General features: G+C 41.4%; 1 protein-coding gene across 9 annotated transcripts in view; it reads left to right on the top strand.

The window, feature by feature from the left end:
* KIAA1549L (KIAA1549 like) overlaps nucleotides 1-24235 on the top strand; it is a 136934-nt gene that overhangs the window by 88066 nt on the left and 24633 nt on the right. For all 9 annotated transcript variants that reach the window (XM_074586184.1, XM_074586179.1, XM_074586178.1 and 6 more), the window contains 4 exons: nucleotides 3011-3201; nucleotides 7076-7203; nucleotides 18100-18278; nucleotides 19901-20118. In XM_074586184.1, the coding sequence (XP_074442285.1) occupies nucleotides 3011-3201; nucleotides 7076-7203; nucleotides 18100-18278; nucleotides 19901-20118 (716 nt within the window). The remainder of the gene's footprint in view (nucleotides 1-3010; nucleotides 3202-7075; nucleotides 7204-18099; nucleotides 18279-19900; nucleotides 20119-24235) is intronic.

Genomic DNA, 24235 nt, shown 5'->3' with positions numbered 1-24235 from the left:
TGGACTAAGTTGCAGGGAAAAGGGACTCTCACCATTATTTTCAACTTGACTCTCCAGTTGTAGAATTAAAATAAATTCCCATCAGAATGTCACTGATTTGAATGTATACTTTTAATGTTCTTTTAATGTTGTTTTTATTTTGAGCAACTGTTTTTACTTTGAGGTTTTGAATAGATGTTAGTTTTTTACCTCCCTTGCTTTCTAATTCGCAGTTTCCCTGTCATGTTTTTTTAAAGGCTGTAATCTGATTTGTCACCTTTCCTTTCTTTCAGAGCATGAAAGAATAAGCTTGCAGGTAAACAGAGATAAGATCTGCAGTCTAAGACCTGAAAGCAAAAGCAAATACTGCAGGCCATGAGAAAACAAGCACTATCAATTTGATAAAGGGCATGGAAAAAAAAAAGATTAGAGAAACTGACTGTGTACATGGGTATATATGTAGAGGGGAGGGGCTGATCATCCTGTTTTGCTTTTTTCTTTTTTTTTTTCTTCTTGTCTTTCTTTTTTTTTTGAATATCAGTGTGTTTTTCATGATTGTTACATGGAAAAAAGTCCCAGAAACAACCCCCTATATTCAGTCTGCCCTTTGCCAGGCAATGTAATTTAATGGTCTCATCATTCATTTAATATTTCGAAAGCAATATTCAGATCCCAGTCCTTGGGTCTTTCTCAGTATTATGGCTGTATTGGACATCTCTGCAGTGCCTGATCGTGATTTAGTCTTGCCAGTTCCCTTCAGGGGTGGTAAAGCCATCTGCTCCTGTGGGCTTTTACAGAGCAGGGTTCCAAGATCAAATTTTATTTAACGCAATATGTCCGCTGATGAGGATGGCTTTTTCAGCTCTTCCTTTATTTCAGTTTGTTACCAGACATGGTGGTAAGTAGAACTCAGATTGAAATAATCCTGTGTTTTCTTCCTTTGGCACATCTGAGCTGGGACTCTGCAGAGTTCTGTAGAAATTCTCATGTTCTGCTGCTTCTGGTTTGATTTTGTTTGGTTTTGTTATTTTTTTTATTTAAATAAGATATGAAGTATAAGTTGTAACTTCCTGTACTCTTTCAAAGGCATGGAGGGAGAAATGACCAATTTAATCAGCTTTTCTCTTCTGTTACTTTTTTTGCAGAATATCTAGGAGGGTCTTGACTAGCACTTAATATAGATAGCAATATTGGAAAGCATTATTTTAGTTAAAATTATTACTATCTAGTATGTTGTGCAGTAGTTCTTCCTTGCTGTCCTTCACACAGCTTCTGCTTCCTCTTTCTTCATCCCCTTCCCTTTCTTCGTTTCCTCCCTTTGTAGCTAATTTGGGGTCTGCTTTTGTGGTACCCTGCCTTCAGAGGAGGGCAAGCAGAAGGCTCCATCAGTCATGGCAGCATCGTGGCTTGCCATGGGGTGGTGATGCTGAATTGGAGTTTCTCTGATACGTTGCAAGTTCGATCGTGGCAATGTGCGGAGACGTCTGCTCTCCCAAATCAGCAGTAGCCCAGTTAGCGTCTCCTTAATGCACTGGAGCTACTTATCAGAGGAATACCGGAGTATGTAAGCACATTAGAAATCATCAGCCTCGGTTCAAACAGGAGATTGGGAATGTGATGTAGATCTCTGTAAACAAAAAGCATGTTTTATTTTGTTTTTTAAATAAAATAGAAGACAGCCTGGTCGTTTGTTTTGGTTTTTTTTCAGACTGAGATCACCTATGAAATTTATCTATATTTATAGCTATAGCCTGGATTTAGTAAGGGACAGAACAAGAGAAAATGTTTTCTCAGAGCTCATCCTTTTTCTGTGCCATCAGCAATTTTTTTTCATCTAGCTGATTTTTTTCCAGAACTAAAATATTCAATGACAACATGACAGGAACCTGAGAGAAACTATTCGGTTATTAACTGTCTAATTCTGATGTGGTTCCGAGAGTACGTTTGAGGGTTAAAACCACCATTGCTCACCTTTGATGTGTTTTATGGTGCTTTTTCAGCATTCTGTCAATAGTCTTTGTAATTCAGGAAGAGCATCCTTCCAGTTTTTGGTAAATTAATTCAATTTACTGTAGCAAGAACATTTTTATGTGTTTCATAATTTTCCCAGAGGTGGTCAGGAATTTCTTTGCGTGATTTATTTCTCATAGCTTTTTTCCTTCTCTTTATTGCAATAGAAAATACAGGTTGGGGTGCCTTTTTTTTTTTTTCTTCTTCCCCACCTTCTCTTCCCCTCCCCGCCCCCCCCCCCCGCCAATAGAAAATGCAGTTTGGAAAGTTAAGTCTTGCTTAAATGCTTTAATTTTTCCATTTAGAGAATCCACCTTTCGGTGGCTGCTTTGACCAGAAGGCGTGTGTCAGTTCTGCTCGTTCCTTGCAGAGGTAGCGGGAAGAGCCCGGCTGGGCTTCGGGGCAGGAGAGGCTGGGGACACGGCCCTCCGCTGCCTTGCTGCAAGGCTCTTGCGAATCCTGCTTCCCGAGAGAAACAAGTGAAGTCAATAACAACCTTCCCAGTAGGCAACTGGCAAGCCAGGGGAAATATAATTTCACTGATCTGAAAAAGATCCTTTTCTGGGAAATATTGCCCATGAAACTTTTATGTGTGCCTTTTTTACTTTGTCTTGATTTGGAATAAATTACTCCCACTCTCTTCAGAAACACAAGATTTTTTTCATAAAGTTTTCCTTTTTCTGTATGGGCTTATTTTTCTCCCTCCTAATTTTTTCTTGTGTACGTTCATTCTTCCATCGTCCGATAAAGGAATTTCTGGGGGTGTTACAGCAGGGTAAGAAAGGTTAGCCAAGATCAATTTTATTCTTAACTGACCATGTTTAAAATATGTGGAATGGAGATCTTATCAGAAAACTGCTTTGTTGTCGGGCATTCATGCGGCTATCTACATATTTTTACTTGTCACTTATGCGATTAAAGAAGTTAAGGGTTAGTGGAAAATTTTATATTGAAATGCAAATTTTATGTTAACATATGACACGGGCTTGAAATGTCTTTTTTCTTTCGCTTTTGTTTGCAGCCAGTACAAGGCTTTGACTATGCCAAGCAACACTTAGGTCAGCAGGGAGCTGAAGATGAGGTTTTACCTGTAACTCAGGAGACTGTCGTACTTCCACTTCCAGTTAGAGATGCTCCTGCCTCCCAGGAGAGAGAAATTACTCAGGATGGGAGCACCATCAAAACTGCCAAATCCAATGAAACCAGGAAAAGGTATGGACTGGCATGTTTCCGCAGAGGGGTGGAATGGGGTACAAGCTGCTGGCTGCTTAGGAAAAAACTTATAAGGTTTGGCACCCAGGCTCTGCATGTGGCAGATGGTTCCTCCATGATATATTCTTGGCATAACACTGGTTTGTGCTGGATGTGTAAGATTGCCGCAAGATGCAAGATAAAATACAGTGAAGTCTTCACAGACTGTACATACATAGAGGAGGTAAATGGGAAGTGGCTCTCATGTGCGTGCTGGTGTTGTACAAGAGATGAACCCGAATGAAACATGGGATCTGGAGCATGAACACCAATCATTTCTCAAATGAACCAAAAGACAGGACCTCAGCCACTCTAAGTTGCTGTAGCTCCACTGAGAAACTCTGTCACTCCAGAATTGGACCCAATGTCTTCATTAGCAGAAGGGCAAACCCTAAACATCCACTAAATTATGGAGAACCTCTAGATCCAAAGCACCTACAGCAAGACAAAACTTCCGAGAGTGTAAGAATAGACTAGATAATGCCAGTGTCTAGGCTAAAGTGTCCCAGGTTTGCAGTTTCTTCATAGTGTGTCTACAGGGTTGTAGGATCACTGATTAGATGGTCTCCAGGAAGCTATCTGGCTGCAGGGTCAAATACACCCCTAACTCAACTTTAGCTACCTTTTTTTAAAGTCTTCGAGTGGTGGGATGATCACAGCCTCTGCAAGCAATCTGTTCGTCATTACCTTTCCGGTTAGGAAGTTTTACCTCATGTCTACCCTCAATCACCATCAGAATAGCTGAAGGTCATTATTTCTTGTTTTCGGTCATCTTGGGCAAGAAAAGCAGATTATCCCTTCCTGCTAGCTGCTTTGCATGCTTCAAGTCCATTTTTCCTTGACCCTCTCTCCTTGAAATTAATTTAGAGAGGAGGATCATTCACGTTTTATTGCTGAACAATGATACTGAAGGGAACAGGGGAAAATAAACCTGTTAGGTACCTGAATACAGGTAAGAGTTGTTGTCTAGTTCACTGGCATTACACTACGCAGTCCTTGCCTCTTGAAAGGACTTGATAACATAAAAGAAGAGTACCTGGCTACTGCAGGGAAATTCTACAGAAAATCACATCTTCATAGCTGAGTCACCTCGTCTCTTACTTGTCAAGGCACAATGATATTTGCTCCTTTGGAGTAATGGAAAAGCGTGAAAAACTCAGCACAGTATTGCTGTACGCTGTGGCAGGGACACGCTGGAGCCACCTGCAGTTGCAGCAGGTGCCGCGCTGGAAGGCGTCAGCACGCTCGGTGTGGGGCTGGAGGGCCTGGCGCTGCTGCTCTTCGTGGGGGGTAGACCTCTCCGTTGGTCATGAGCTGAGGTTTTCCCTGCAGAAAAACAGAAACGGAAGGTTCCTGAGCTGGTGTCTGGTTTGGCATACTCCTCTGGTTGTATAGTGCATCACCCGGAATACCGAGAGCTCTCTGCAGGGAGCACCAATAGAGAAGAGCAAGCCAGCTGAGGAACCCCCTGGTTCCTGCGACTGCTTCACTGGGTTTGGGTGTTAACTGTTATTCTGCCCTTTAATGTCAACCATGTGTTGTTCACACCATAAATCACTTAAACCACGAGGGTCAGGTTTTATAGTCCGAATGAAAGAAACAGCATTTGTCCCTTTTGAAGTCTTCCATCCTCTGACGAAGTGACAAATGGAAGATGACCATGACACTGGCTGTGGCTGCTGGGCCACCACAGGTCAATCTTTGCAGGAACTGTTCTTTAAAATGTTTTGAAGCCTCTCCAAAGCTGTGTGTAAATACACACAAAAAATGTAAACCGGCCTTATTAATTAATCCTCTAACAAAGGTGATTAAGCTCTTCACACAGTCCTTTGAATGAGCACAGAAATCCCCCTCTACTTAATCTGCATAATTTTAAGCAAATGTTGATAAGCAAGTTGATCCAGGAATTCATGGGAAAGTTATTCTCATTATAAAATGTTTTGAACCTTGGTGCCTTTCTAAGCAAATAACTAGGAGTTTTGCCTCCTTCAGGGTGATTACTTGAGTGAGATCATGCAGAATTTTAGTCTTTTTTCGTTCCTGGGAGCTGTGTCTGGGGAAGAAATTTAATGGTTTCTGAAGAATGAAGAAATATTTCGTGACCTTTATGTATTTGCTCTTTCATCCAGGCTACTTTTCAGCCTGGAAAGGTCAGTTTAAATCAGATTGCCATGAAGTGGCTGGTAACGGATCAGAGTATCTTCTCTGATAGTACCACTGAAGGAAACCTCACAGTTAATAATACGATGGCCACTTAAAAAGGATGAATATTTAGTGGCAGCAGCAATCATCGTGCAAGCTATCCATGCTCACTTCTTTTCCTTGTTCCCAAGTGGAGAACATTTTCTTCAGGTGTTGGCTTGTCCCTGGATGAATTTTCTTACTGGGCTGGGATTATTCATTAGCAGTGACCAGACAGGTTTATAGGGGAGAAATGCTACTTTTCAAGAGTATTTATTCTCAATAGAATTTCACCAGAAAATCCCCAGGCTGGGCTGAGCTGAGCTGGGTTGCATGCTGAGCTCTCCTACAGCCCCGCAGCTGTGAAAGAGCCCGTCTCAAATTATATAGATTTCCACCCAGGCTGTTTTCAAAAGACAGTCCCTAAGAATTGCTTTTCTCATACTTGTCCCTTCCTGTTCTGACCACAGTCAATGCTCTCTGCTTACACCAGACAGGGCAGTCAGAACTGGAGGTAAATGAATGTTTCAAGCTGGCAATATATAGAATCGCCAATAACTTACAGGATGGTTTTTACAATTGTTTTGCTCTAGTGCCATTCTCTGGATATAAAGCCATTGTGACAGCAATAGAATTTGATTTTTTTTTTTTCCCCTCTGTAAATGAAAGTCCTTGTAAATAAGTCCATTTTTTTCTCTCCAGTGCAACCTCTTTACATTACCCTGTCATTGGCCATGACAATTCCGTGTGATTAATTGCGGATAGGTGCATGAGAAACCACCCAGGCCCTGTGCATTGTTTTCATTCCCCCTGTGGCAAGCCTCACGTGTAGAAACAATGCGACACCGTGTTTGGATGTGGGATGGCACCAAACGTAACATTTTCTACTTCGGCCTGCTTTTCCCAACTTGTGCGTTAGTAGGATTTGAGTAATTTTCCCACCCCAAAGAGAAGCGCTGGCTCCCAGGGTGACGCTGCTCGTTTCTGTTCTTGCTCCTCGTCGGGACTGAACGCTCGCGGTGGTTCTGCGCTGCCCCCCTCCTCACCCTGTGCCAGGACCGGTCTCAGGGCAAGGGAATGCAGTGGCCGAGAAAAAACAGCGTTTTCTTAGGAGTTTCAGTAAATAATGGTGCTGGCTACATGGGGGGAAAAAAAGGGGAATTTTCTTATCACATTGCGTGTGTGTACACATAAAGCGAGCGAGTGAATTTTGCGTTGTGGACGATAAAATAGCTGAGTGTAAATGCAGGCTAAATAATAAAGGAATTAGTTTAGGCATATATATATTTATATATAAACAAAGGTCTGCTTTATTTTAGCTGTATAAATGAGACTGAATTGATAACAGGATTTTTTGTCCTCTGCAGTGCTGCGTCTGTCATTGGCTGGGGGGGGGGGTTGTGCATGAGAATTGTTTGCTTTTGATGCCACTAAGATGCCTGTCAGCCGTGAGCTAATTGGGAAGTCGTGTTCTCCTACCGTTGCCCTGTTCCTGCCTTTGCTGTGTTTCTGTGTGCAGTTTATATTCTATCTCCTTTTGGTACAAAATCAGACTTGAAAACTCAGTGATGCAAACTATGCGAATGAAATAACCTTGAAAGGAGGTTTACAAGGAAGAACTCACAGCCTCCCTTGTTGCTATGGTTACTTGCAGCCGGTCCCCGAGTCAGAACGGCTCCATCATCAGCAACGGGTCGGGAAAGCCCAGCTCCGGCCGGAGCTCGCTCCAGAAAGTAATGGCACCGCAAAAAGTGACAAAAGAGGAAGGAAGGAAAAGAAACGGTGAGAAGTGTTTCTTGATGAAAAGCAGCTCGCTGTGGCCCCCATTGCGGTACCCACGCAGGCGCTAGCGATGTTAAAAGCATCTTCCCATACCTTTAGCAGTACTTAGGCATTTTCTTTTTGCAGCTGGTTTGTTTGTCCTTCCTCCCCCTTCCGCCCCTTTACTGCTCTAACTGTTTCTCAGCCTCACACAAAACAGTATGGTGTTTACTCTTCATGTGTGTGCCTTTGCAAGTTTTCTTTTCCTTTATTTATTATTTTCTTAGTTTTAAAATACCGGTGAACTAATGAAGACATGATGCTGCTTAGAAGGTGGACAGGGTTTACAGCTTTTTTTTTTCCCCTGTGTTAGAGCCCTAAGATATTAATTTCCATTACTGCTTTTGCTGAGCTGGCCCAGATCTGATGAAGATGAATTAATTAGGTAAAAATTAATTGGAGAAAGTGTGAAATGTCCAAAGCTTTAACTTTCCCTCTCTTATCATTCTCATCACACCTTTTTGTTATTAACACTTACTGACAGCTGTTTCTGATGCACCTAGGATGTTATGCTGGATGTTTTTTACAAGGCCTTGGTTGATGGTGGTGACCTTGTGACTTGAGATGTATCAGGAACACCTGATGAGAGTGGAATTCGATCCCCGTTCTTCCTTGCATTTCTTTTGTCTGTCTCTGCTTATTTCTCCCAAGTTATAGCTTTGCTTCCATAGCTAGATTTTCTATATGAATAGAAAACACTGTGGCTGAACCAATTGATTGTTTTCCGCTGAAGGGAAGGAATTAAACTGGATGTGGTGTCATCAGATTCTGTCATGAGCACAAGTCCATAATTCTTCTTTGTTAAAAGTGTAAGTGTGTAAAGGAGGAGCTGGATAAAGAGAAAATCTTAGTGTAGATCTCCTTTCTCCAGTAAATCACCTGAGTAACCTGCGCGGAGCGTTCTGATGGCAATCCTGGTATCGCATCATATCATCCCTTGGTGATCGTTATGTCTAATACTAAAGTATCACACAAAGGCTTTGCTGCTTTAGCAGGAATACCGGGTGATATAGAGACAGATACAAAGCACCAGAGATGGCCTTTGTTCTGTACAGCAAAATCGTGCTGTGCCTTTTCAGTGTCCTCTGTTCTTTCCATTCATGTACGATAGCGCATTGCATCTTGTGGGGACCGTATAATTGATGTAACTGTTGTACGCTGTTTTTAAATCAGCTTCACTGAGATTTATGCATGTTTGCACGTTCACACTGAGAAGTGAAATTGTTAATTTTCTCATTATGAGTTTGTCACCTGTACTGCTTTCTTCTGTGACTTTACTGATTACTCTAGACCTGTAATAATAGGTATTCTGACTGGTTTTTCTCAAAGAAGTCTTTTTTTTTTTTCATAGACAGCATAACAATATTTCATGGTTCTAAGTTTCAAGGGCTGTAATTATTTTTTCACTATTTCAAATGTAGGTCATTTCACGAGACAACAACATTTATGGTTTCCAGTGTTAAAAGCTGTAATTTATGATGTTTTATTTTTTCTCTTCCCTACCCAGGAAAGCCAAAATTAAAAAACATTGTCAGGTGATGTTTACACATGTAAGCCACGTAACTTAGTGAAGGTATTTTTTTTGTTTTGTTAGGTTTTAAATCTTCAAAGAAAATTGGTAAGAACTTCCAGTTTCTTTGTTAAAGAACTGACTAACACCTAACATCCTCTCTTCTGATCTGCACTGTAGATCTGCGTTTCTAGAACATACACGTGCTACTTAAAGAAACCTTTCAATGTAGTGAAAGGGAATAATTATCCTTTATTTAAAATCTTAATTTGATTATAATTCCAGCTTCAACTTTATTTGATAACAATAACTAGGCATTTGTCAAATTATGTGGAAAACTAACAACTGCTTTATTTACATGTTTATTGTATCTTCTATCTTCTGAAAGAAACCCTAAGTAACATTGTTATTTAATAAGGTAAAGGTGCTTCTTGTTTGGAGCAGCAAAGGAGCTGAATGATTTCTAGGAAAACATCTTTAGTGTACAATCCATTCACAGTACGGTTACTTGTTGTTTGTTCCTACCACATGCTGGCAGCAAGATCTTGAGCTTCTGTGGCAGAAAGGAAAAGATGGCTTTGCCCGTTTAAAAAGTCATAGTACCGCATATATACAAAATATGAAACGGAGAGATAGGCTATTTCCATGTGACCTGTTCTGGCTTTGAAGGAACCTGCGCATGAAACACTTTTTCTGTAGAGACTTCAGCTACTTCTAGAGGAACTTCCTTCACTCCATTGCCATGGCCCCGTAAAGAGTCGCCTGGTAGCTTCCAGGCACAGATATGAAGTGGAATAAATACGTAGTTCCCTAGTAAAGAGATGGGGAATTTTTTAGCTGTAGGCATATCTTTTAAGCTATGTTTAAGAGAGTTTCCTGACACAACCCTTTTAGAACAGCTTCTGAGAAGGAAGATGCGGCCATGGGAAATGATAATGGCCTCCCTGTTACCAGAATTAGGGAGCTGGCCCCACATTTGTTTTTATATGCATGTGCAGATGTGGTTTTGACTTTTGAGATCCCAAACGCCTATTGAAGTTGAAATTAAAAAGCAAAAATCAAGGCACCCGTTACTTTTCATCACGGAGCTTATGCTTTGTTCCCCGGTGCTATGATTACACACGCTGTTGTCATCTCGGATATCTGGTTCTTTTTGCGGGGTTTTATCTTTATCCAGCCTGACGAGCATCAGTAGAACGTGTTGGCTGGTTTTCCTTCCAGTTGAAGAAAGAAGCTGCTTTTCACCGAGTTGTTTGCCCGAACCTGCTCCAGCTCTCTACCCTGGTTGCAGGCTGACGCCTCTACTGCGCATGGCAGCAAGAGCAGCAGCATATTTTCTTCTCTGAAAAGCAGCATCTTAAAACTGGAATGAATCCCTTGATGGTCACGTGTTTGAACTGGGGACTCCAAGTTAGAATGGCTCATTAGTTGCCATAGTTACAGACCAATTTTAGATTCTATTTCTTGCTGACATTTAGTTACATGGAAAAATGACAGCACTGGATGTTACCTCAGTACATAAACTCTGTATGGCTTGTATCAAAATTGACTCCAAATGGAGTGTGTCAAGGCTGAGAGTGAACAATGTGAAACCGCCACAGACTGACAGGCTTGGCTTAAGGACCTGATGCTTTGGAGGATCAGGAGAACTCTTTAGCTGAGCCTTATTTCTACAGAAAATACAAAATATCTAATTGTATTAAAATAGTGATAATTTTTGGTAGGGTAACAGTGTATTTTTCCTTTTGTTCTTCTTGGACAACATTTATTAATATTTTAATAGGAAATTTCCTTTCTAAAAGTTGATAAGTTGGGCTTTCATTTACTTTGAGCACTTAAAAAGAGGAAAAAAAAAAAAAGAATTAAAACCTTTTTTAAGAAGTGCCCAATTGCATATGTTAGAGGACTGAGAGATGAATGAATCAGCCAACAGAGGTACTGGCAATTTCCGAGATGGGTTTGTAAGAGACCGTGGAAGAGAACAACAGGATATTAGCACTTTTGCCTATCGTTTTATCAGGCCAAACGTCGTTCAGGGAGAAGCAAATGTCTGAATCCGCATGTACTTAAAGAACTATAGCAGCCTACAGTAAAACCTTTCATCGGCTCCTCACAAAATGAAGCCAGTGAAAGTTATAGAGGTTGTTTTTCCAACCTTTAAGTGCTTGATCTTGCAACCTTCCCATTAGTATCTTGGGGAGGGCGTGATTGCTTGTTTGTTTTGAGAAAAACAAAAGCTTTAGTTTGCTAGCAGTTCTTAATGAAGCATATGACTCCGTACCTTTTGGGCTGAGAAACTGTATAGTGGAGCCCAGTTTTGTAGTTGAACCTCCTCATCAGGAAAGGACATCACAGGTGGAGATGCACAGGCAGCATTCCCATAGAGCCAAACTTCCGTGTGTAAGAAACCTTCCTTCCCTCCTCCTAGGAATCCCAGCTGGAACGCTGCTTCTCATCTTCCAAGAATTTGGATGTTGACTTTAAAAATAGATGTAACTTTTCAGAAGTCATTCAGTCAAGAGCCTCACTCCTTTTTAAAATATCAGTCTCTAAGACTATCATTTTCTCTGTCCAGGCAGAAGCTGTCATATTAATCTTTAATTCTCTTTTCCTTCTGTTCTTTGTAGGGATATCTGAAAATCAGGTGTCTGCACGAAAAAAGTACTGGGGAGGAAATCTTGGCTGTATTATTGGCTTAGCTAAAATCAAAGGGATTTTTTGGATGTTACTCAGCCAAGCTATGATACACTGCCTCCTTTATTTGACAGAAGTGTGGGCCACCAGTTTTCACACTGTCTGATGTGGCATCTCAGCGTCAGAGCCAGCTTTTCTGAATTTCTGAGCAGCTGTCTGTAGTGACTCAAATTAAAATGAAATACGGCAACAGGAATTGAATCCAGTAGCAGCGATGTAGCAGTCTGCTTTGACTGAGACTTCTCTGGGGGATCTGGTGTATCCCTGCAAACACCCAGCACCCTTCATCTGCCTTTTCTGGGCTGCAGGGGGTGAAATACAAGTTCGAGTGGAAAGGGCTTCATCATGACAAATTTTGGCCCGTTAGAGTTGACTTCCTAATCTAATCTAACCGGGTAGGCTCTCTAGTGACTCCAGAGGGTCACAGCTAATTGGGACGCATCTCTCTGCTCTGGAGGTACTCACCTTTCCCTTTCCAGTGAGGAAGGAGCCCAGACAACCGCGTTGGAGCATATGTGCAGATTTGAAGTGAGATGATTCCCTTTCATGATGCCTGTGTCTCTGAAAGGCTGAAAAATCAGAGTGCTAGGAAGAATTTATGGTGGAGAGAGAGAAGTCTATTCTTTTCATCATTCATTCCCTCATCCCAAAGCATTAGCTTCATTTTGCCCCAGAAAGAGTGTTAGTGGGGATCTTTATCTAACTCTTCACCCCCTCACAGTAAACTCCGAGGATTTTCTGGAGTAATTTCCTGACATTTAACCATAGGCAGATAAAAAAAATAAAAATGAACAAAATCCACTTGTTCAGCTGAAATGCCTCGTATTGGCACCAGTTACTGTTCTCCTTGAGCCTCCCAGAAGCTTTACACGTTGATTCTTTTTTTTTTTCCCTCCAAAGATTTCAGCTTGTGTGACTAGCCTAATATTTCCCCATACTGTTTCCATTTCTTCCGCTCTCTTTTTTTGGCGTATGTTTGTCTTAAGTATAGAAAGTGCTGTGACCCTGCTAGCATCCTGCTGGTGACAGTGAACCCTTTGTTTCTTCAGACGTAGCCAATACCATTTTCCACTGCTTTCTGCACTTGGTTTTGGTTTGCAAGAGGCAGCCAAGGGTTATAACCTCTTCTGTGAACTTCCGAGCCACGTTTCTGAGCCTCTTCACACTCCTACAAAAGCAAAAGGTGCCACTGCTCCACCGCCTCTTTCCCCAGAGGAAGAGTGGGAGAGCAAACAGCACCTCCGAGTTGTCCATACGGCGTGACTGCGGCCACCCAGGTGCCGTATGCACAGAAGGGGTAGAACATGTATAAATAAGTGGAAAATACCTTCTGTTTGACCTCTTTTAGGTCAGCATAGCTAACCCAGCTTGTCTTTTTTTCTTTCTGAGACGGTCTTTTTGATTGCTTTTCTCATGGCAAGGAAATCTCTTATCCTATGCTGCTAAGGTGCCTATTGCAGCAGACCTCCGAAGGAACTGGGATCTGCAGGTGGTCCTGCAATTAAGTATTTCTTAATTCACGTCTGCCTTCCTCTCCGGATGAGCTTTACTCTGCCACTAATTGAGTCTGACAGCAGTTCTCATCCAAGCAACAGTGTGAAGAGTGTGTTGATGTTCATGCCGTCAGATCCCGTGGCAGTCTGGATGGTCGGCATCTTTCGCTAATGTGTCAGTATTGAAGACGACGAATGCATGGTTTCACTGTGTAAACAGAAAGCTATTTGTGCAAAGCTTTTTAAAACTCAGAGCACTATTTTCTTAAAGAAGTGGCTTCTGTTGTAGGTTCTCGTGCTTTCCCTATCCTCTCTGTATAGTCATCATCCTTGTCAGTTAAATAATTTTTTTAAATTATTGAATATGCCTAGGATGGTATTACTGAAGTGCCAGCCAAGAGAAGGGGCTGTTGCATTCTCTGCAAACATGATGAAAAACATGGTCTCTTTTTGAAAGACTTTGATACTTAAATAGATGAGGCAGGTGTGGTTGGAGGAGAAGACGTAACCACAGAGAGGGAGAGAGATCCTTGCTTCTGCTTACAAGGACAAGAAACCTTCATAGAAAGTGAACGGAACAAGCTTTTATGAAATACCCGTGTATTTCATAAGAAAACCCTGCAAATGTCAGTTTAGAGATTTCCAACAACCTGCTCAGGTAACTCCTATTTCAGGATCCCGGGCAAACCCAGGACTGCAACACCTCAGGCAGGTGACCTCGCATTTAGCAGACTTTGCATATGAGAAAATACTATCCAGGAGGAATAGCTGTTTCCACTAGTCTGTAAGCCGTCTGCTTCTCTGAAAATATAATATTGGTGCTGTTCATGAAAGACTTAGAATCGCACTGTCTCACAGTTGTGTGTATTTTGGAAAGAGTGTGCGTCTGTACACAAGTATGATTTCTGTTACACTGCAGTATCTTACAGAGAGGTATTTCAGTCCCGAATAGGTTCAGATGCTGATGTTATGAAACTTGTGTTTTACTTAGAGGCTTACAACCTCCTTCAGAAGCATATGGTTCTTTATTGCTAGGAGCTCTTGCTCATACCTTCCTGGAGGTAGTCAGCTGGCAAATTGAGAGATTTAGATAATGTAGACATTTTCCAATTTTTTTCTATATACAGAGATTTTCTTTAAAATGAAAATCATTTCCCCATTATTAATTTGCATTCAGGAGTCAGGATTTTTGTTTGAAATGCTCACACTCAGGCTCTTTCCTAAGGAGACAGTCTTTTAGATCTGTGGCTTAGTTTGCTCTTTGCCAAACTTGTGATTTTCATTTAACGTAATCTATATGCTTTCTTATTATTTTAAGCCCTTCCATTACTCAGAGAATTCATTGTACACTAAATATAAATCTTTTAAAATTTTTAATGCTTTGTTGAATGACTTAAGAGAAGGCAGAACACATCTACCTGCTTGCGAGTGTTTCCCGTGTTTTGGCTTCACCTGTGTTTTTCCACCTGTGTCATTCTTTTTCTGAGGACTTCCAAAATCAGCCAAATGGTGTCTTCTGAGTAGGACAGCACAACAAACAGGCCCTTGTTTCAAGTATTTTGCTGTAAGGTTACTTGAACTGCAGGTAATTTAGATTTCCTTACTCTTTAAAAAAATTATTTATTTATTTTTACAGGTGAGTGTTTCAGTCCTTTTTTTCTTTCTTCCAACATATTTTGATTTGGGAGAGGGGAGGAAAGACAAAGTAGAGGCAGGGAGAGGAGAGAAGAAATCTTGCATGGCCTTCATGTCGAAATCTTAGGCTGACAAAAGTATAACTTTCCTTTTTTTTTTTAATATAAATTAATAACTAGATAAAAATAGAATATTCCACCTGTCTAACTGTTTCTTAACCGTTCAGAGGTACGTTCCCACAGCCCCTTTTCCACTGGCTAGAGGAGCAGTGGCACGAGTGGGCAGCACCACCTGCTGGCATCGCCGGCTGGAAACGGAGCGGAGCTGCACCCACCCTGGAGACTAGCACCCCTGAAACAGCTTTCCTCTAGCAAAGCTGATATACTAATAGCTGCGGTGACGTGGAGCTAAAGCTTCAGCGATGGTCCTGCTCTTCCAAAACCCCATGCTTCACTGCAATTGGCACTCAACCTGAATAAATGATTGCTTTGGATGTATCTTCATGTACTTCAGTCACAGGAAGATTAGGAGGAGTAATTCAATCTCAATGGATCGTGTGGCATGAGATATCTAGCACAAGATGTTTCAGAGATGTGAAATTACTGTTAAGTAGGTGATTAAGTCATTTTTTTGTCCTTTTCTGCCACTGAACTTCTAAGTCTCTCTATGTGTGCATGCAGACAGTGCAAGCAAGAGCAGAAGAACAGTGAATCCATAAAAATGTTGGTATGCATCTGTTTAAAAACAGAAATTAAAAGCACCGTTTTAAATCTGTGTTGCTAATTAAAATGAGCAGGTGTGCCTATTGTGATTGATTACAGAGAACAACTGTGCAGTTTTCTGAAGTTTTCCGTGCCCATCGGCGGCTTGCCCAGCTGAGGTGTTTGGATGGGTGGGCCAGCCCGGGGCAGGGACACGCAGCAGGACTCCCGCTTTTCTCTGAGCTCCTTTTGGTTTGTTTTTTAAAGTTTAGAGCTTGCTGTGGTTCAATTGTGTTACAAACGTTTGCTGTAAATTCTCTTGAAAAGGGACAGACGGGAGCAAATATTAGAATTCCCACAGTACTTGCTGCCACAGGTTTACTGCCAATACAAACTATAATGGCGTGCCACTAACTGCAGATCACAGGCTCTCTTTATCACTCATCGGTGAAAAAGGGGCACTACTCTTGTAGTATAAATGCCAATTAATGAACAAATGCTAAGCTAAGGTGGAATAGATTCCAATTTCCAGTCCCATTTGGCTATTATTTCCATGCCAATAGCACTGCAGTAGATGCGGGAGATGTGCTCACAATGAGAGGGCTGATATTGTGAGGGTGCTCTTTGGTGTTAACGCACCAACCGCATCAGAAGTAACTGCATCTGTGATTCCTGAGTTTCTTTACCCTTAATTTTTCTTTTCTTTAATGAGCCTTTGAACCATAGGAATTCTGTTTAATTAAGCAAAACCCTTGGTTTCTGAGCCTGAAATGAGGTCTGAGGAGACAAGCGACGCATCTGTAGCTAGTCATGCTCTCTGTGGGTGCCTGGAGATCGCTGCCAAGGTCTCAGCAAGAGCAGATCTTCCGAAACGCTGGGGTGGAAACGCAGCTGCACTTCTTGGTGCTTTCGGCTTGAAGTAGGGTACACAGAGGATGTTCAGAAAGAATCATGTTTTGCCAGGATTTTCGGGCATGCCTGGTTAAGACAAATGCTGAGACGGGCAGCCAAGGGAAGGGATTCCACAACTTCTTGGTACTTGGACCTCTGACGAGATACTATTCAGGCTCACCTGAGCTGTAATCATCATGAGAGACCACCTTTGTTGGTGGAAAAATACAGTTCAGACAAACTTTTTCTCTCTTGGAGACAGTCATATCACAATGGAGGTACTTTGTTAGGGTAGCGTGGAAGTTTTGGCGGTGAATTACAGGGAGGACCCGTCTTCCAGAACTGTGTCTGGTGACTTACATGAAAACTGAAGTGATTCAAAATGCCCCGAGGGAAGAGCGTCCATGCTTTGCTTTTATCCTCACTGTACGGTACATGCCCTCCTGTTTAGGTGCGGTTTGTGACAGGCCAGTATCTCTTTGTTCATCTGATTTTGCTGGTGTGATGCCCTGGCGGCGTGGTCGTCACTGGGAGTCCGGCAGTTAATTTCAGTGAGCCAGGCTTGTGATCCGCTCGCTCCGGTGAGCATACAAATTCAGAGTGTTTGAACAACCCCGGGAGGGACCAGGGGATTTCAGAGCCACTAAAGACTCCTCTGTTGTATTTGGACAGCACTGTGGAGCCGGAGGGACAGTGTTTAATGACAGAATGATTTAACCCATCTATTTCTCAAAAGCTCAAGTAGTGTCAACTCGTCCACGCCGAGTACCGACAGAACGATAATAAGCTTACTCAGTGGGTTCATATTTTATGTTACCACTGTCAAATATTTTCTTACCAAAATCACTGGCTGTCTAAACTGCTGAGTTTATACAAGTCCATTGTAATTTGTGCGGTGATTAAATATTAAAACAAAGTGTATTTTCAGAGGAAATAAATTTAGAGCAGACCACTTTGTTCTTTAGCAGAGGATCTCTGCTCCTGTCAGTTAGGAGACGGAGCAAACATTCTTCCCTCTAATAGCATAATTATTCAAAAATGTCTGCAACAATTTCTTTATAGAATGTGTGCTCACGCTTTAGAGTCATTCTTTTATTCCAAAATGAGGATAAAAGGTTTAAGATTCAACAGCTGACAAGGTGATGCAGGTTTACAAACAAAATTTGGAGGAGAAAGGGCCCAATTGTATGTGAAAGAGTTTTCCATTGATATAGAAATCTAAAATTAAAGATGCTTCGCCGTGCCATTTAATTTTAAAGATTTTCAGAAGCCTTCTCCTGTCTCTTAAGAAATTTTAAGAGTTTAACTTTACAGCCACCTGAGGTACTGCTTTGCAAAGCAAAAAAAAATAACATAAACTTGGACACCACCAGTCTCTCAAGCAAGTTTTAACGCACAACAGTAATGCTTTCATTTTAACAGATGGCATTTTTAGCATTAATAACTTTTGCTAGAATCAGTAGGTTTATTTTTCAGATTTTGAGAATGCCCGTGCTCTTGCAGCATAAGACACAAAAAATACAGCACTCAGGTTAGATCAGGTGCAACTACAGATGCCTTGGCCTGTGGAGACTTGTGTGTGTGTGCGCACATGCTGTGTCCATGTGAAACCTAGGAAAAGACGTACTTTGGCTTTCATTGTCATTTCCATACAATTTTCTGTGTCATTCTTTTTCTCCTTTTTTTCTTCTCCCCATCTTATCAGTGCATATTGGAAATCAACCTTCTTCGGGGCAATGCCAGATAATCCTTTGAATACATGATATTATCTGTAATCTACTGGGATTATTTTCCAGTGTAAAGGTCCCCCCGGTCTGCTCCTTGAGTGTACCGAGCACATCATTAATCTGAAGCATGTGCTCACTGAATTTCACCTTGAACATGCAGTAAAAGTATCTGTGTCTTTATGCTGAACAAGTTTGATGTGCTTTAGTGCCCGTAAGTGATGAAGAGGAAGGAGGCATTCTCTTTGATAACATCGCCAAATCTGCCATCGACCCCTTCGACACCTCTTCTGGATCGGTACAGCTGATAGCTATCAAACCCGTGGCACTGCCTGCTGTTCATGCTCCATCAGACAGGAGCCAGGAATCTGCCATCATTAACGGAGAGGTAAGGACTGTCTGATAATGTCTCCAGCTGTTTCCTTGGCTACATCCACAGGCGGAACAATCGTAAGCCTGTTAGAGTTGAGGACTGGTAGGTGCTTTTCCCCCTGATGCTATATAAAGTCCCATTAGTGTTGTGGGCTCAGAGATGTGAGAATTTAAGATCTGCTCTTTTTGTAATGCACCTTGTGACCTTGGAAGAGGAAACTGTCTGTATTCCTACCTTCTCAATATCCTTCTCTCCTGTCATATTACTTTTAACAAGATGAGCGATGAAGGCAGAGAGCAGAATAAGATCTTTGTCTACGCGAATTCTGTGGCTGAACATGGAAATACATATAGATCATCTGAGTCCCAAGCTGCTTTCTATAATGAGCAAGACATCTCATTCAGAGCAAGAAGGGGTGGAACAGGACCGTGGCTTTGCTTAGGCTGCGCTCCAGCCTGCGCACAGAGCACGCAGTTGTTTCCTGGGAACAAAGTGGGATGGCACAAGTGTCTGATCCAGGCACTGGCCAAAAACAATGCTTTGCCTTCAACACTTATATGATTATTCATGTTTTAATGTAGATTTAATCAAGACCGGTCCATTTAGAAAGGACCTAGGCCTTTATATAGTTGTTAAACATGATGGGGACAAGCCAGAGAGGTGTCTTGTTTTCAGACTCGCACTGCAACAGTCATTTAAAGATCAGCCAGAATCTCCCTGATGCTATTTAAAAGCAACAGGGAGGGCTGCTGCCGGAGACACAGTAAAAGACAGTGTCATCAGGCTTCCCGTGTGGGCCTGGGTTAGAGCAGTCTGCCGTGCTCCATTTCGTACCTGTATTTTAAGCCCTGACGTGCCACGTAGTTTCCAAACCCAGAGAAAGGCTTACTTAGATTTCAGCATCTATCTCCTGTAAGTCAACAGGATGGCACTCCTGGTGCTGTGTGCTCTCTTGTACATACATTTCTTGAGATTTGTGAGAAGACTAGAGTTTGACTCCGGAAGAACAAAACCCAAGTAAATTGCTCATTTCCATGTAACTGACAATTTGAAGCAGGAGGGAAATTATCTCAATGCTTAGGAGCATCCATGGGACCTGAGCTGTACCAGGTCAGACCAAACACCCACTTTTTTAAGGATCCTGTCTCTGACACAGGCCTGTAACAGATTTGTAAGGAAGCTTATAAATAAGAGGAACATATGATGATATTTCACCAGAATTCTTCCCCAGCCACCAGTGATGACTTATTGAAGGTTTTGTGAGGGGCGATGTCTCTGTATTTACCGGACCCTAGAAGAGTTTTCATCAGTGAGTTCTCCCCGTGGTGCCCAAAAGCAAGCACGGCGTTGGGTCACGACAATTGGCTAACATCATCGGTGTTTTTCTTCAGTGGGTGTATCTGAGTCACTGTTGTGATGGTACATAGTTTTTAGGCTAAAATTATTTAACCATCTGCCAAGCCATAAAAATGCAGCGACTCTGTTCACTTGCAGTTCCTCGCTGCTTACAGATGGCACGGTGCGGTAGAAAAAGTGCTCTGTAAAATGACACATGCAGCGCATCAAACACACTCCGACGATACTGTTTGGAAGTAGCCAGCCCAGCACCATCCTTGAAACATCTTTTTGCCTTTTAGGTGAACAAGGCTTTGAAGCAGAAGTCCGATATAGAACATTACCGCAACAAGCTGCGCTTGAAAGCCAAGAGGAAGGGGTACTATGATTTCCCACAGGTTGATAGCAACAAGGGTCTGACAGAGAGAAAAAGGATGTATGAAAAAAACCAGAAAGAATTTGACCACATTTTGGATCCAGATGCAGATGTCTCGTCTCCATTTGCTGAGCCTAAGAACAGGTGAGACTTTTTACATGCCGGTCTTCATCTGGGAGGAAAGTCGATGTCCAGGGGTTGTAGGGAATCAACGGGGCCGTTCGTAATGAGCCATACAGCTGTTTGCTGTATGGTCAGCTGGCCCCTCCTACTTCTTGAAGAAAATTCATGTAACCCATGATTATTTATGAAAGTATGTTATCTGGTAAAACTGCAATGTGGTTAAAAAGAAAGAAATGGAAAGACAAAAAAAAAATAAAATAAGGCAAGGGAGTGTTGCAAGGTCTTGTGAGTCATTTTCCAAGTAAGGTAAATAGAAAAAGTGGTAGTAAATTTTTTTTTTTCTCAGTAAATTTACTGAGAGTGGACTTAACCCAGGAAGTGAGCATCTGAATTCATTCTTTTCCGAAGTTCAGCGGTGTTATTATTTTGTCATTATTTTTACCTGAATATAACCATTGCAGTAGGCATAAGATAACACAACCAGTACGTTGTCCATGTATTTCAGTAAGTCCTGCAGGGCTGGTATCTGTGTGGATGTGCACGTACCTGTTACTGGTGGTCTTCCTGTGCCTTTAACAGAGAAAGTAAAAATTTTCTCATCTGTGACGTGAAGCTGGCATATTGTATAACAGGACTAATGTTTGATTAACACTTCGCTGTCTCTTGAAGCTGGCACACCAGTAGTATTCATCTCCCCATTTTAGAAACAAGGGGGAGCGTACACGCTGGTTCTGCCTGAGCCTGCTGTGGGTGGGTGGGTGGACCTGCTCCGCTGCTGGTGCTCTCTGAAGCACAAGTCGAGAAAACGAAAAGAGGAGATCAAACCAGTCCTACCCCAGGAATGGCACAGTATGCAGATTCCTCTTCCTTTGGGGTGGTGGAGGTGTGAAGGATTATAAGAGAGTGTGTTTGCCATTGCACCTCGCACCACGAGGGCTCTGGTTCTTACTGTAATCAGGGACCAGCAGCAGCTGATCCATGAGAGAAAAAGGGATACTGAAGTACAGTTCCTCTGGAAGTGGTCTTATGCCTGAAGGTGCAGTCTTGCATCCTGTGTCCCGGAAAGTTCAAGACCAAAGTTTTCCAATGAGCATAAATCATGACTGCAATCAAAGCATCGGTGGTGACGCAGTCTTTGCACACAGTGCAACTTTAGCGGTTACCGTTGGGGCACAGAGATGAAAAGGACTGTAATAGGAATTATAAAAGGAGCGTTGGCTTCGAACCTGGGCAAAAACTGTGGTCAGATGAACTTCTACAGGTCTAGAGTTAAATGACTGAGGGATACTGCCCTTGATGCGCTGTTTCCCAGGGTTGCACTGGTCAACGAAGAAAAAAGATGCTGAACTTAACTGTGTGTTATGTCCTTGCTGGAGGGTCTGGGGCATCATTCCTTGTGCAGTTTTCCAGCGAAGGAGGAATAAATTCCTCCAAGTGCACAGAAAAGGTAAGATACTAAACCCTCAGCACCCAGGAGCCCTCCTCTGCCTGCACAGCCTGTCCAGAAGACATAAATGAAACAGGAGAAACATTGATATGTGTGTCGTACATATAGTGATGGACTGAGGCATTACTTTGGATATTTACTATGTGTCACATGCCATGTAGGAAATGTTTAAAGCATTACACATGAAGCTTTAATGCGAACCATCTGCTTTTTGTTAAATATACTGGTGTTTGTTTGTTCATGTGCCAATGTGCTGAAAGGTCCCGTAGTGCATTTTTTCTGCGTGCTTTCGAATGCGTTGTGTAAAGCTGTCATAGTCTATTTGAGATAGTGATCACTGGCATGATGTAAACTGCTTGAAGGCAGGTATACTGCTGTAGAGGAATGATTTCATTCTGTAGCTGAACCATAAAAGGCTGACTGCTAGATTTGCTCTTTAAATATATAGTCTCTATGCCTACATAGGAAGAGAGAAGAACCATTCCTGATGCACTTTCTGTAAGGACACAAGCATTTAGGGAACTTCACAGGTGTTGCAGATGTTTCCAAACAAACCAATTCCAAAGTCCATGCTAAAATTTCCAAACTAAGACCTGGAACTGAACTTGATATTTTGCAACACACATGACAGCACTATTGCCTTCATTTTACTACCTAAAATAAGATGGCTAAATTGGCATAGTCCTGGAGGAAAACCTTGAATAATACTGCAACGCAATGTGTGTTTTGGTTATCGATAAGTGAATCTATACAACTGCATTTCTGTAATGAAATAAAATTGCTTTTAAAGTAACCTAGGTTAGCATAAAGCTGAAAAGATTTGATTTTTAACTTTTTCTGCTTTGTATCATTATTTTTTGTATCATTATATTTCCAGCAATTAAAAATTGAAAAAAATAATACATTTTTTTAAAAACAATATCACTTAGAAGTAAGTCAAAGATTTCAAAGTTTCTAGGGAAAAGGTCTATTCCACTCTTTTCTGTTTTGTGTATATTCCACTAACTTAAATCACATTATTACAGCATTTCTAAAATATAGCAGAAAATAAAGATGCAGTTGATTACGTTATTCAAGATCATCTTTACATTTTGGATCTGTTTTAAATTGCACTTAAAAGTGATTTACAAAACGTCGCCACTAAATGATTTGATTTGTTCAAGAACAAACAGCCTTGTGTTCTTAGTACTTTTGAGTCTTCTGTACCATAAAATTCATGTTTCAAAATGTTCCAGTTGTGTTCCCAGAAGGCGCCCACTAACCCATTTGAATGCCAGTTGTTCGCATTCATACCTCCTTTCTCATTAGTAAAACTTTCTTAAATGAGCTGATTGGCAATCTCAAGGCAATTTTTAAGAGCCTACAGATGCTATGCACTATTCTGGGGTTTTCTTTAATAGTTTGTAATCAGGTCAAGAATCTGCACGTATTAGAGAGCTGTATATTTGAATCCCTTAGAAAATATATCACAGCAGCATCAACTAAGTATTTATGGACCTATTGTAAAACACGTATGAAATTTTAGAGACCTTTAATGTAGGATCATAAAGATTGTCAGATCCGATTAGCCTTAGCATAACCTAGTTCCCCATGTTTTCTGGTGATACCGACCGTATAGTCTTGGAAGAAACAAGATAAGGCACTTTAATTTATTCGATATTATATTTATAGGGGAAATTTATTCCAAAACCTCTGCTTGTCCTCTGCTTTGGCAGTGCATTTGGGACTTTCAACCACACACATGGAGATTTGTGATTAGAAGTCACACAGAAGTTTTTGAAAGTTGCCTTAAAATTAAGTACATGCTTGAGTACCTGGTTTAATCGGAAGTGTGAAATTGATATTTTTTTTTTGTCCTACCTTTTACCCTATCTGATCATGTAAATGTCTGTCTGTCTGGATTTCCGCAAACCGGTTTCTGCGGCTCTAATCTCTCGAGGTAAAAAGTTCTGTTAACCAAATCTGTGACATCTGAAGAATTAGTTCTTCTTATCAGTGAGTTTATTTGGACTGTGTTGTCTTTTCATTTCATTGGTGGTTCTTGAGAGGTTAAACCATGAAGTCTTTGTAATTGCTGAACAGAACACAGGCTACTTAACACAGTTTCCTCTTATGTCACTTACAGAAATGGTCCTGGGCTTTTCAAATATCTCAAATATTGTAGTAGATCTCTTTGTAATCAATTCAGTCAGTCCCAAACATTTAAAACTCTGGAGTCCTCATTTTTACCCCACTTAATAACTCAAATAGAGCTCTCGGCCACAGACTCACTTTAATGCAAGCATTTTTTGCCCTTTGATCAAATATTAGCACAGGATTGCGTTTTCTCTCGCCTTACCTGGCAAGCATATGAGAATGATGGAAAAGTCACTGAAGCCTTCTCCCTTCAGTAGTCCCCTTTCAAATTTCTGCTTTTAGCTCTTCGACAAGCTGACTAACCGCCAGATATATTATGAGAACAGCATTTCCTAAACTTTCTTGCTTTAGATGTAGCCTTCTTAAAAGATGCAGCTTGACGAAGCATGAAGTTCCTGTATCACGATTTGGCAACCGCCCCTGAAGGGTTTATGTAGTACAGCTATGTTCTATATCTTACAGAGAAATGCTATGTTTGTTTTTCTATAACCAATAACAAGGAAAGAAATGGTTGCGTTGGAAAGATTACAGGATATTTTGGGTATTGGGTCATTT

Source organism: Larus michahellis, chromosome 4 (assembly GCF_964199755.1).
Source record: "Larus michahellis chromosome 4, bLarMic1.1, whole genome shotgun sequence".
Lineage (NCBI taxonomy): Eukaryota > Metazoa > Chordata > Aves > Charadriiformes > Laridae > Larus > Larus michahellis.
This window is presented reverse-complemented; position numbering and strand designations above follow the sequence as displayed.